Source organism: Microcebus murinus, chromosome 18, assembly GCF_040939455.1.
Source record: "Microcebus murinus isolate Inina chromosome 18, M.murinus_Inina_mat1.0, whole genome shotgun sequence".
NCBI lineage: Eukaryota > Metazoa > Chordata > Mammalia > Primates > Cheirogaleidae > Microcebus > Microcebus murinus.
In genome coordinates, this window is record NC_134121.1 from 60,017,196 (window position 1) to 60,030,408 (window position 13,213).

Sequence of the window (13,213 nt, forward strand, 5' to 3'; positions counted from 1 at the left end):
CTCCCGGAATTTCCGGACACATTCTGAAAGGTTAAAGACTTTTCCAGAGAGTGTCAACCCGCAGCCCTAAGATCCCAAACCGACGCTTCTATTCTCGTCTGCCCAACGCAGGCCCCAGGCCCAGGGCACCAACTGAAGGGGGCTTGGTCTCCGCTCACCTGGAGTCTGGAGTCGATGGTGAAGGACCCAGCAGTGGGGTTCATGCAGGCCACGTACTGACAGTTGTGGACGTCTTTTAACGTCAGCTTCTGTCTGTCGTACCTGCGAGGGGGAGACCGGCGTTAAGGTGGTGCCGCTGGCCTGGGGGAGCCGCTCCCGGCCTCCAAGCATGCTCCCTAGAACGCTTTGCATGTGGCCGAAACAGAACCTCCATAAATATCAATTATCGGTGATTACTTCACGCTCTCAAGAAAAATTTTGAAATGGGAGGCAGAAGAGTGGCCCAGAGTGCAGGCCTGCGCTTTCATTGCAGCTCTGCCCCGGGGTGGCGATGGCGCTGTGGGCCTGGGATGGTGCGGTGGGCGTGTGCAGTGGGCCGCTGGGAGGGGCCAGTGGGCTAACACGCGAACAAGCACTTGGAGGGGTCATGAAACACAGTAAAACCCGATGAACGTTTACCATCTCCATTACCAGTACAATCACTGATGGCTGTTATTGTTAAATAGTCTGAATCATTTCCAAGACATCAGGACACTGACCCAACTGCCAGGGGCCCACACGAGTCTAAAGGCCATAAAGAGTCTGTGCATCTCTTTGTGCGCTCCCGACCTTTGGGGTTTTTCCCTAGCACGCACTTTTTGGGTTGGGAGTTGTTGCCCCTGGTTGATTTACAGGCATGCCTTTGCGTGTCCCACGTTAATCCACTGTTAGACATTGCAAATGTTTTCTCCCATCCTATCAGCTCTCATATTTGTCCGTGGTGTCTCTTGAACAAAATTCCTTGATTTTGATGCAAATCCCAGGAATCAGTTCTCTGCCTTCCAGTTTACGTTCTGACGCTTCTGTTTGGGAAGCGTTTCTCGCCTGCACCTGCTCGGGTCACGGAGATCCCTCCCCCGGGTTCTGTCCACGTGAGCGCTCACACCCTTTGCTCCTGGGTCTGCACCCCACGCGGGGCACCGCCCCGTCCCCGCCCCCGTGCCGGGCAGCGTTCTGCGTGACGCTTCCTCCACAAGGGGGGCTCTCCCCACCGCGCCCCGACCGCCCACCACCGGGTCCGCCCTGCCCTTGGCCGTGGGGCAGCTTTATCTGACGCTCCAGAGGGAGCTGTTGGAAACTCAGACCTGACTCTACAGCCCTCTTGGAGATTCCTCAGGGAAAACCCACGGGCAGGTGTGGACCCGGGGCTGTAGCTTAAGCACTTGGAGGGCCCTCTTCAGGGAAAAGAGTGCAAAAATCTGAGCAAACTCGACAAGAGCGTGTGGCCCTGCGAAGCCATTTCTGGGGCGTGGAAGGGGCCGCCACATGAATGAGGTGCCGTGCTTGGCCCCCATGGGCTCCAAGGCTGGTCCCCGAACACAGGGACGTGCTCGGCCCCCATCCTTTTGCTGAAACTCCCTCTGCTGTCTCGGTACCCTAGAATCCCCCACCCCACTCTGCTTTCAGTTCATCCGAAATGACGTCCAGCTGGCCGGTGGCTTTGTCACCTCCCCAGGGAGCTGTCCCTAACACCACATACATGGTGGCTGTCCCTGCCGGGTCCCTACAGCCCGTGAGCTCTGGGAGTCAGTGCCGTTCAGTGGGGGAAAGGCGAGTGATGGGGCCGGACGCATTCGGACTTGAAACCCAGCTCTGCCACGTACTAGGGCTGTGACCTCGAGCAGGCCGCTGAACCCCTGTGCCCGTTTCTCTGCAGCAAGGGCAGGCTCCTTGATCTGACCGCACAGACTGATTTCTGAGGTTCTTTTGGTCTCAGAACACTCAGATTTGGCCTGGGCTACTTATTTTAAGAGACAACTGAACTGAATGTTCTCATCTTTCTAAAACACAGACCTTTCTAAAGTGCAGACCAAAGCTGACACCCTCAGCTTCCTGGTGCCACTGGGGGAGAGTCCGCACCCTGTCCAGCTGCCCAGAGGTCCTGAGGGTCTGGCTGCGGCTGCCCTGGGCGCCCTCTCCCTCTGGCTATACTGACCTCCTCTGATTCGCACACATGCCACGTTCACGCCTGCCACAGGGCCTTTGCACGTGGCGTTCTCTGCCAGGGATGCTCCCCAGGGCTGGTGCCCACTCAGCCTCCAGCTTCCCCTGCATAAGGCCACCCCAGGGACACCTCTGACCCAGGCAGGCAGTTGTGGGGGGGGTCCCCTGTGACTGCACTGGGAGGTTTTCCTCAGAGCTCTTCCTTCACCCTGCAACTGCCCCTTGATGGGAGGGGCCCTGGGCCACAGCCGCCAGCATGTTTGTGGAATGGGTGATGGGACGAGGCTTTGATACACGTCTCTCCCCTGCCTCGGCCCTGTCCACGGCCCCCTGCCCCACCCCTGCCCTCAGTCCATAGCCCTGCAGCTGCCTTCCTGCTCCGAGGCCCCTACCGTGCCCTGGCCCTGCCCCTCCAGCCCAGCGGCCACCCGCGCCCGCCTCACCAGTGCCCGTGGTCCATGTGCTGCCGGATGAGGGTGTGCGGGGCCACGGTCCCGTACTTGTCCACCTCAGGCATGTTCATGTCGTCGATGAAGTAGATCAGCTTCTTGGTGCCCGGCGGCCCGTAGTTCCTCCCCGATTTCTTCTCCAGCGGCTTCTCGAGCACGCCTGCAGGGGCAGAGGGACGGCCGTGCCCTGCTGTCCTGTCCTGAGCCCACCGGGAGGAAAGGCGCGGGAGCCGGCCAGGGCTCGGCTCCCTGCACACCTGCCCGGGGCCGGCACCCAGGCCCGCCAGGGAGCACAGGAACAGCTGGAGGCTCAGGGTCAGGGCGCTGGTGCCCTGCAGCCCGGGAGCCTTCGGGCCCCTCGGGTGGCTGGAGACGCTCCCCGTGGGCCCTGCCCCCTCGGCGGTCGCTAGCGCCACCCCCCATCATCAACGCTTTCCCGAAAGAGGGGGCCTGGTGGTGGGTGGCTCCGCGCTCCCGCTCTGCGGGAAGGGGGTGGCCGGGGCCTCACCCTGCAGCATGGCTGAGGTGGTGTAGAAGTTGAAGGGCACGGCCTGCACCAGGTACTCGTCCGTGTTCAGGCTCTCCAGCTTGTCCCCCATCAGCACCGACTTGCCGGTCCCCGCGTTCCCCACCAGCATCACCGGCCAGGACTTCGCCATGAGCAAGTCGATGAAGTAGCGGATGCGGATGGTTTCCGTGGTGTGGACCAGAGAGGCCTGGGCGGGGGAGGGAGGGGCTGTGACCCCCAGCGGTCCCTCCCCCGCGCTGACATGGGTCCCGCGCTTTGCTGAGAAGGCCCCACCGCCGCACGCAGATCATTCGCCACCGGTGGGTGGGGGGTGGGCCCTGAGCCCTGCTCCTGAGTCACCCCCGGTCAGCGGCCACCACCCCGGGGAGCTACCTGCAGTGGGACTTCCGGGTCCAGCTCGAAGTGGGGCACTTTGTCCGTCCAGGGCAGGAACTTCTTCGTGTCGGGGTCGATGTAGTAGTCGAAGATCGTCCCCTGCGAGGGGAACTTGATGGTTTTGAACTCATTGATCCACCACTTGCTGAACTCGACGCGGTAGTCGATGAGCTGTGGAAGGACAGAGACGAAAACCAGGGCCGGCTAGGAGGGAGGCCGGGGGACCTCGCCTGGGCGCCGGCCCCGCCTCGCGTCACCTGGTCCTGGAACATGGCCCCGCCGAAGGACCAGAAGCAGGCGAACACGAAGTAGAGCTCATACAGCTCCTTGGGCGAGTCCGGCGGCGCGTTGCGCTCGGTGAGCAGGCACTCCAGCAGGTACAGGATGGTCTGGATGATCGTGATCTCCGGCACCGGCGTGATCTTCTTGAACCCGAAGCGCAGCTTGTCCAGGCAGGTGGGCAGGTACTTGTCGAACAGGATCATCAGGTTGGCCTTTTCCGACTGCACCTTGCGCCTCTCGATCCAGCTGCTCACCACCCTGGGGGACGGGGGGGCAGGGGCGCCGGTGACGGAGGCTGCGCCTTGGGCCGCCCCGCGCCCCTCCCTGGGAAGGACCCCCCGCGTGTGGTTCCAGTGGGGCAGCCGCAGGGGTGGGCCGAGACTCAGGCTCCCAGTCCCGCCTGGCGCTGGGCCCCGGGCGGGGGGGTGTGCAGCTGCAGCCCCGAGAGCGTCTGATGAGATGCTGGGGCTGGGGGCACGTGTGCCGTGTCTCTGGGACTGCCAGCCGTGGGGGTGCTGGGAACCTCTGCGCTACCACCTGGGATGCATCTGCCCCCCAGTGCACACAGTCCTGGGAGCTGGGGGCCAGGCGGGGAACAGGAGAGGAGAAAGATCTCGTGACACCATCGGGGACGGGAAGGACGGAGGATGGAGAGGCCGGGCCGGGAGCAGGGACGTCTCATCGCATCATCTGGACGCCCGCCCGGATCCGGCTGTGCCTGACGCACCCTCTCGGTGACTTGAGACAACGGAATTTGTTTTACAGCTTCAGCTGGAGTTGAATCTGTCACGTCCAGCGGAAGAGCCCAGACCAACACGACGGGCCGTCCTTGAGGAGCCGTGTTGGACTGTCCGGCGCACAGCTGCCTCTGGGGGGTCATGTAGAGGTGGCTGGCCGCGGCAGCGAGGGACGTGGACTCTGGGGTCCGAGTCCCGGGTTTCTCATCGGTCGTCTCGGTGGTGTTTACGTCAGCCCCGTTGCAAAGGGGGCTGCACGGGCTGGCACGTTTAAAGCTCACAGAAGGAAGCCCGGTCCGGGGTATGTGCCAAGTGAGTGTCTGCTAAAAGCATAAATAGAGGCGGGCTCCCTGGAGGGTCGGCGAGCTCAGCCTGTGCGTCATTTCCAGGATGCCCGCGGCATCGGCAGGAAGCTCACGTTACCAAGCTTGGCGGACACACGGCCTCTCCCCGTGAGTGCCCGCGTGTCCTGCGAGCTCCGTTCCCCACTGCGCCTCTCTCAGAACGGGGACTTGAGAGCGAGGGCCGGCGCCCGCGGCACCCGGGCCGCCCAGCGTGGCAGAGCAAGCCTTCACGCGACCGTGTCTCCGAGCAAAGCGCGATGTCCGCGTGCCTAGCGCCGCCAGAACTGAGTCCCAGGTGCAGCTGGTCTCGGGCAGAGCGGGCCGGTTTGCACAGCCGCACGGAGGCTGCTGCTTTCGCCTGCGAGCCTGGTGTGTGGGCCGGATTTCCCGTGTTGCCGTGGTGGGAGTCCTTTGGCGTACGCGCACTGGCTTTGCTCCGCGGCACAAGCCCAGAGAGACTCGTCCCGTGAGGCAGCTCGGCTCTCTCGCCCCTGGCCCTGCCCTGCCCCGAGAGGTGGCTTGGTGCGTCCAGCCTTGAGTCCCTGCTGCCCGGCTTCTTGTCCCCTCCTCTCCTCCAGGAAAACCCGGGGCTCCTCCCGCTTCCTGCAGGTCACTCCTCCGGGAGCACCAGTTTCCACCTCTGCCCACGCCGGCCTCGCTTCCTGCTCCCTTCCCCTGCTCCCGAGGGGTGTCCCCCCGAGTGCCCCACGTCCCATCTTCTTCCTGTCTCCCCGCGTCTCAGCAGCTCCCGCACACGCTCCGTTTTCATTCCCTTGCCCTGTCTCTTGCGCACCCCGAGGGCTCACCAGCGCAGTGTCGTGGACTGCAGACTGGTGGCCCCACAAAAGACACATCCACCTGGAACCTTAGCTGGAGAAAGGGCCTTTGCAGACACGACCGTGTTGGGGTCTCAGCACGTGATCATCCTGGGTTAGGGCGGGCCCCAAGTCCAGTGGCCGGCATCCTTACAAGAGGGAAACGTGGACAGACACGCAGAAGGCGGCCACGTGCAGACAGAGGCAGAGATGGGAGTGATGTGCCTGCAGGACAAGGGACGCCGGGGACTGCCGGAGCCACCGGAAGATTGCAAGACAGAGGCCTGGCCCAGAGTCTCCCCCGGAGGTTCCATAGGAACCAGCCCTGCTGACGCCTTGATCTTGGACCTCTGGCCTCCAGAACCGGGAGGGGATGAACTCAGGCTGCGCCTTTGCCACGGCAGCCTCGGGACACTCGTGTTGGTGGGCAAGGTCTGCCGCATCAGCAGCACGGCAGTGCGGGGACTCAGCGGCTCCCAGCGCCCTGGGCTCAGGCCGGCTCCTGGTCCTGTCCTTGCAGGGAACATTCCTTGCGGGATCCTCTCAAAGCCCGGCCACGCAACGCCGCCTGCCTCCCAGCGGGCATTTCACCTCCTGGTGCAGAGAGCACAGAGGCACATCTGGAACTCTGGAAACTTCTCTCTGCCTACAAGTTTGTGTGTGTGCCTGGAAACAGCCATGCCTGATCTCCACACCCGGACATCATTCTCATCTTGACAAACCTTCACTCCTCTTGCTCCAGGTCCACCGTCCAGTGCTTTGAACGCAGGACTAGTTTACAGAAATGGCCTTGCAGGAGCGCCCCTGGCTGGTTCCTCCTCACTAGTGGGCATCTGGCTCCTGCTACCCCATCACGCCACGAAGCTTTCTTCTTGAGTGGTTAAGGGGCTCCCAGCTGCCACGTTTAGTGGGAACTTCTCTGTCCTTCACTTCCTTGGACCTGGATATGGTCCTGAGGAGCCTCCTCCCTTCTGGAGTTTCCCCTCCTGGTGTCCGCGACGGTGTCTGCGGGGCCTCCCCTCTGCCTTCGGGCCTCGGAAGCCTCCCTGCGTTCCTCTCCTCCCAGCACAGCTCTGGTCTTTCTCAGAAAGCCAACGTCCCCATCCCTCCCAGCACAGAATACCCCGGGCCGGCACACAGCAGGTACGCAGGACAAGCCGCTTGGAGGGAAGGATGAACGAAGGAGCTGCCGCCTCCGGCCGCGGTGGTTCTCCTGAGCCTCCCCTCTGGGGTTTCTACTTCGGCCGATGCAGGACGTTCGCTCCAAGCTGCCATTTCTTTCTGCATCCCCAGAAAATCCCTCACTCTGCCCATTACTAGCCATGTGTCCAAGCAGGAAAGTCTGCCTCCAGAATCGAGCCTGCAATTTCTCAAAGGTTTGAGCATTTCTTAAGTCCACCCCGTCCTCTCCCATGCCCAGTGGCACCCATCGTCTCCTGGCTCGACTGACTGTCCTCTTCGCATCGCGCCCCCTGCGCCTGGCCCTGTGGGGTGGCCCAGCTTCAGTCCCCTTCCTGCCAGGAACACCCTCGCCCTCCATGCTCCTCCCAGGAGCACCCCCCACCGCCCGTGCCCGGAACCTGTCGCCCGTGGCCGCCCTATCACTCACTGCGGGTTCTCGCCTGGAGTGCTGCCCCCAGCTCGTGTCTGCCTAGAAAGCCCCCCTGCCAGGTGGCAGCCCAGACTTCAACCCTTTGGGAAGACTCCCTGCCTCCACGGGGCCAGGACCCGCCCGCCCTCGCCAGCCCTTGTCATTCCTGGCGCTTCGTGCAGGCTTTTTTCCCAGCCGTGGTTCTGTGGCGCACTCACGCGGCTCTCACTCTCTCTACTGTGACCTGGTGCCTGGCGAGGCCCGGCACGTGGTATTTAGTACGTGAATCAATGAATGAATGAATGAATGGTTTCGTGTGCAACCCTGGAACGGGCCCCCGGCCTCGCCTTCCTCTGACGAGGTTTGGAACAGGAAAACCAAAGCCCGACTCACGGGTTCCATCCGAGGTCCGCCGGGTTGATGTAGAGTATGCCGGCCCTGGAGACGGTGGCCGGGGTGGCCGTCCTCAGGTGGCTGATCTCAAACACCAGCCTCATGGTGCGGTTCAAGGGGATGCGCTCATTGCTGGCCAGGGTGAGGACCTAGGAGGGAACGGCAAGCCGTGGGGTCCCCGTCACCCTGACGGGGTTGTTCCAAGGTCGTCGCTCGGAGCAAATCTCTGAGCAGGGAGGGGGGACTGGACAATCCCGCACCGTCCCCCCATGACAACCGGCCTCTCCGAGCCCAGCGTGTCCCAGCCTCCTCGACACCGGTCCGGGATGCGTCCTGCCTGGGACGGCGTGGGCGGCCCAACACTCGCAGGCCAGGCGGAACGCACCGCAGGGGTAACCTGCGTTTCCAAACCCTCGCCTTCCCTGGAAGGTCTCTCAGTCCCTCCTCTACAAGGCCGGGTATTGTTTTTGAAAGCTGCTTCTAGATAGTTCCAAACATCTTTGCTGCCTCCTGAACGTGAGCCGTCGTTCCCACGCTGCGCTGCGTGTAAACCGGGGCACACGCCCCAGGGCTGCACCCGGAACCACCAGCTGCCGGGAACGGCGTGAGACGCGCCGGCTGCCAAGGACTGAGCCTGCGCCCCCACGAGCCCCCGCCCTCCTTCCCGTGGCCGCACCTTGTTGTCGTCCATGACGGTGTTGAGGGACTCGATCCACATGGGGTCTATGTCCCCGTCGAGGACGATCCACTTGGGGCCGTCGTGAGTGATGTTGGCCAGGTCGCGCATGATGGTGGAGAACAGGCCTGGGGGGAGCAGCGCGTCAGCGGGCTCAGGGCCTGCCCGCCGCCGCCTGGTGCCCCGCCTTCCCTCCCCCTGCCCCAGCCCCTCTCCTCTCTCCGAGGCCACCTGTCCCCTACTTCGGAGGGACAACAGGGCCCAAGGACCCGAGTGACTGGGCTCTTCCCTCCCTCCTCCTTGCCCTGAGGACCAGGTGGCTCCTCTGACGTGCCCCGCCCAGGCTCTGCCTTTGCCCTCTGACCCTGCACCCCTCCCCCATAGGCCCCACACCCCCACGTGGGCATCCCTGCTGGGCTGGGCGCTGCGCCCTCCACCACCCACTCTGTGTCCCCCAGCAGGTCTGTCGAGCACGCGCCACGTGTCAGGGATGGGGGCTTGGGGGACAAAGCCCAGGACAATCGCAGCCCCCCCCCCCACGGAGCTCTCATGGGGGGGGACGAGATGCACACGCAGAGGAAAGGGCCCTCCTCCCCGCTGGCCGCTCCTCAGCGCCCCGCCCCAGCCCGCTCTTGGATGTCAGAATCCTCTTCGAGAAGCGCAGACCCCGCTGGCCACTTCCAGGGAGAAACCCCTTCCCGGAGCCTGGCTGGCCGCGGCGTGGCCTCCGTGTCCAGCCTCACACCGTGCCCCTCTCGCAGCGTCGCGCCTGTCCCTGCTTGGGCAGGGCAGCCTGCAGTTCTCAGAGGTCCCGGCTCTGGTGGCCCGCGGCCCCCACGGTCCCCATAGCTGTCAGCCTGCTCCGCCCCGGCTGGGAGCCCACGCGGGTCCCCAGGAAGCTGCCCCCTGCGCAGCACCGCCTGCCGCTTCCCGGGCCCCCAGATACCGTCTTTCCACTCCCTGGTGGCCGGGTTGATGATGCCAAAGAGCTCGTCGCAGGTGACGGCCTTGGGGTCCAGGTCCACGGCGACCGGCTTCCTCTTCATGTTCTGGTAGGTCTTGTTGAGGGACTTGAGGACCTGGGAGAGCGGGGAGGCCGCTTGCCTGTGCCCCGACGTCCCTCCCCAGCACACCCTACGGGACGTCCCCCCAGCACGGCCGCGGGCCCGAATGGGTACCAGGCCCCTTATGTGAGTCCAGACCCCTTTACGAGCACGAGCGGACCCTCCTCTGATCTGGCTTGCTTTGGTGGCGTGTAGGTGAGTGTGTGTCCCTCCCAGCAACCACGAGGGTGGCCGGTGATGGGGGCTAAGCATGGGCGCCCACAGGCCACAGGGGCTGCGTGGGACCACGTGGGCTCTGAGCAAACCCGCCTTGGCGACTTCCTCCCTGTGCAAGTAACACAAGCTCCTCGGGCAAACCTCTAAGGGAAGACAGCCGCCCCAGTTCTTCCTCCCAGAGAAAAGGAGTTTTAAGGACATTCAAGGCTGTTCCGTTTGTACGCGTGTGTATGTTCCTTTTTAGGAAATCGGGTTCATACAGTTTCTGCCTCTGAAAAAATAACTGGCTGTGAGCTCCCCGAGTTATTACTCTGGGAACGATCTTCACAATAGCGCGGGCGCATGCTGGCTGGCACACAATTTTCCAGCGTCACAGACTTTAGTAACATCAGCTGCCACCCTCCACATCTCACCGTGACCCAGGCCACAGCAGGGGACAGGAGGTGGGGGTGGGGCTGGCCATGGGAAGACAGGAGAAGCGAGGTGGGGAGGGAGCCCCATCGGTGGGCTGGGGGCTGTGCCTGCTCCTCCCCTCCCCCTCAGCCCCAGGGTCCTTCCTGGACCATGACACGTTTGGGTCCAGGGGGATTCCCCGAGGTTGGGGGGAGGTGATACAGGGCTGAGCCTTCACCCCAGTGCCCCCCCACCTGGCCGGATGCCCGCTGGGTCCTTTGGGGAGACGCACCTGAGACTTGCCGCTGCCTGCGTTGCCGATGACGAACACCGAGTGCCGCACCTGCAGCAGCTCCTCCAGCTGCACCACCTTGAGCACGAAGCTGTCCTCCGCCTGCAGCTTCAGCTCCAGGATGCTCTGCTTGATGACCTGGGGGATGCCGGCAAGGACGGGTGCAAAGTCAAAACGGCCTTTCTTTCTGGCGGGGGCCTCCTGCCCTGTGGCCGGGGTGGGACGGGAAGAGCTGCCCTCCAAGGTGACGTGTTTTGCAAGTTCTGCTCCTGGGAGCTCAGACCGCCCCACTGTGGCCTCTCGAGGGGACGGGTTTGCCTGAAGCCTCCCAGCCCTGGCTGACAGTGACCCCCAGCCAGGCCCAGGAGGCAGCTGCGGCCCCGGGGTCTTTCTCATAGCACGTGTGACGTGGGCCGCCTGCCCCAGGGCTGCGTGTGCCACGTGGGACCAGGCCAGCATCCTGGGCAGGGCAGAAGCCCCAGGCAAGGCAGGCTTCCCAGGCCCGGCTGAGGCCAGGGCAGCTACCTTCTCAAAGTTCAGGTCTCGTTTGCGAGGCACGTCCAGAGCCGGGAACAGGTCCCCAATGAGCCCCATGAACACGGGCAGGTCGTCGGTCACAATTTTGGGGATGTTGAAGTCTCTCAGAGCCCTCATGAGCACCTGGTCCTCCGCCCGGGTCGGGTCCCCCCTCTTCAGGGAGCCGGCCACCACCAGCACGGACTTGATGGCTCGCAAGCCCCAGTCGTAGTGATCCTGCGGGCAGTGGGGACGGGCGGGCAGAGGTGAGCACCCCTTTCCACGCCGGCTGGCTGGCGCCTGGCCCAGGGTGGCTCGGGCGTCCGGGAGGGCTGGGAGGCAACCTCGGCCACTGCCTGCATTTTTAACACCCCCTTGCACCCCCCTCTAACTCTGTGAGCTCCAGGGCACCGTGAACACACACCTGCTTGGAGAGCAGCTCCTTGCACAAGGTGTAGAGGGTGATGAACTTCCTGGCCAGAAGGCGGGCGTCTAGAAAGCCCTCGGCCACCAGCATGATCTCGCATATCAGTTCAAAGTCGGGGACGACCATGGCGCACGGCCTGGGGGACCAGTATGGGTAAGCTTCTCCCCCACCCCCTCCTGCACCCACGCTTCCACCTGTCCCTCTTCACCGGGGAGCGCACGCCTTGCCTGCCAGGGGGACCAGAGCACATGGGCCGCCTCCTGGGGCCAGGTTCCCACCCCATCCCCCCTTCCCTTGGGTGCCTCCAGCCCCCCAGGGTGACCCCTCTGAGCGTCAAGCTGCAGCCTGCCTTCCGTCAGCCCGTACGATGGCAGGTGTGTCTCAAGTGGGGGCCCCGCCGTGGGGAAGGCAGAGAGCTTCTGGGTGCCCCCTCCTGCCTGCTGACACCAGTCCCGGGAGCCTCATCGTCCACGGCCCCCTCCCCTGCCGCCCTCTGCTCGCTGCCTGGCCACGCACCTTCCGCCTGGGCCACACACCTGAACAGGGCCTTTAAGTTCTCGGGCAGCTCCGTGCGCCCGGCGTACCCGGGGTTCATGGTGATGAAGAGGCCCACAGTGGGGATGAGACGTATCATCTCTCCGAGGAAATTAAATGTTTTCTTCTTGGCCCGAATTGCGTCCTGGACACATTTGACCTGAGTGGTTGGTATGCGGACGTGTCAACACGGAAGCCACCGGCTCTGTCGAGCCACACGGGTCTTCGTGTTAAAGTGCGTGGCTGTGAATTTGCCGCGTCCTCCTAGTTTCTTTTTATAACTGAGCTTTTGAACTTGGGGCCATCGTAGACTCACATGCAGTTGTAAGAGACACGTGGAGGTACCCTGTGCCTAGTGGGGACATCGTGCATGGCTACAGTGCACTGCCACCCTGGGGTGCTGACACCCACTGCCCTCTCGCCCTCACCCCTGTCCCCCTAGTGATGAGCCTCTGTTCTCCGTTTCTGTGGCCCTGTCATCGCACCAATGCCACCTACGTGGAACCTCCTGAGATGGGCTTTTGTCACTCAGTGCAACTCTCTGCAGGGGCTTCGGCTGTTGCCAGAGCCAGCAGTTTGCTCCGCGGTTTTGCTGAGCGATGCCCCAGCTCCCAGCCTCTCTCCGTGTCCTCTTGCTACTCTGGCAGCGACCTCTGTCCGAGGACTGCTCAGTAGCCGTCTCCACACCAGACCATCGGATGGTCTTTAAGACTATCTGCCGGTTTCAAGGTTAAATCTAGGACCTCAGGGCTCCTCGTTTATACTTGGTCCCTTGCGGACACCTGCCAGGGCAGCTGCTGATCTCCAAGTCCCCCCTTGGGGGCGCCCAACACTCGTGGTGAGAAGTCTCCCGCCGCCTGACTTCCCGAGTCTCCCGGTGAGCCGAAGTTCCGATGCACGGGTGTCCCTCCCACGACTGGTCTGCAGGGCGTGCAGGATGCCCTCTGTGCCAGGCCTCCTCGACCCTCTCCCTACGAGTCCACAGTCAGCGCCCGGGACGGGCTCTGCACACACACTCGGGTTTGCTCACCGGCTTTGGGGTGGGCAACTCTGCTAAGGCACTAGGGCAGGGGCGGGGACCCCAGGCAGTGGCCAGCAGCTCGCGCAGGTTGGCAGCGGGCCCAGGCACCGGCCTCCCGCCCCGGGGCTCAGGGATGCTTCTGGCCGGAGGGGTAACCACCGAGGGGGGAGCAGCCACCCGCGGCCTCTCTAACCCCGCCAGCAACCCCGTGTCATCAATCCCACCTCACAGATCAGAAAACAGAGGCGCAGGGAGCTTAAACCCCTGCCAAGCACAGAGTTAGGGAGGTAAACCAGTAAACTTAAACCGGGCCCTGCACCCAGGCTGGGGTCTCCACGCCCCTCAGCGCCACCCACCACCCACATCCTGACTCTGCCTCCTCCAGGTCAGCCTCAGCTCGCCTTAGCCCAGCGGGGC

General features: G+C 63.6%; 1 protein-coding gene across 1 annotated transcript in view; it reads right to left on the reverse strand.

Annotated features, from left to right (window-relative positions):
- Positions 1-13,213, reverse strand: part of DNAH17 (dynein axonemal heavy chain 17) — a 101,723-nt gene that overhangs the window by 39,009 nt on the left and 49,501 nt on the right. Inside the window, exons 37-48 of the mRNA XM_020281208.2 lie at positions 11,778-11,935; positions 11,239-11,377; positions 10,824-11,051; positions 10,299-10,436; positions 9,280-9,412; positions 8,334-8,461; positions 7,658-7,806; positions 3,753-4,035; positions 3,493-3,666; positions 3,100-3,307; positions 2,586-2,751; positions 159-261 (exon numbers count right to left, since the gene is read on the reverse strand). Coding sequence (XP_020136797.1) covers positions 159-261; positions 2,586-2,751; positions 3,100-3,307; positions 3,493-3,666; positions 3,753-4,035; positions 7,658-7,806; positions 8,334-8,461; positions 9,280-9,412; positions 10,299-10,436; positions 10,824-11,051; positions 11,239-11,377; positions 11,778-11,935 — 2,007 coding nt within the window. The remainder of the gene's footprint in view (positions 1-158; positions 262-2,585; positions 2,752-3,099; positions 3,308-3,492; positions 3,667-3,752; positions 4,036-7,657; positions 7,807-8,333; positions 8,462-9,279; positions 9,413-10,298; positions 10,437-10,823; positions 11,052-11,238; positions 11,378-11,777; positions 11,936-13,213) is intronic.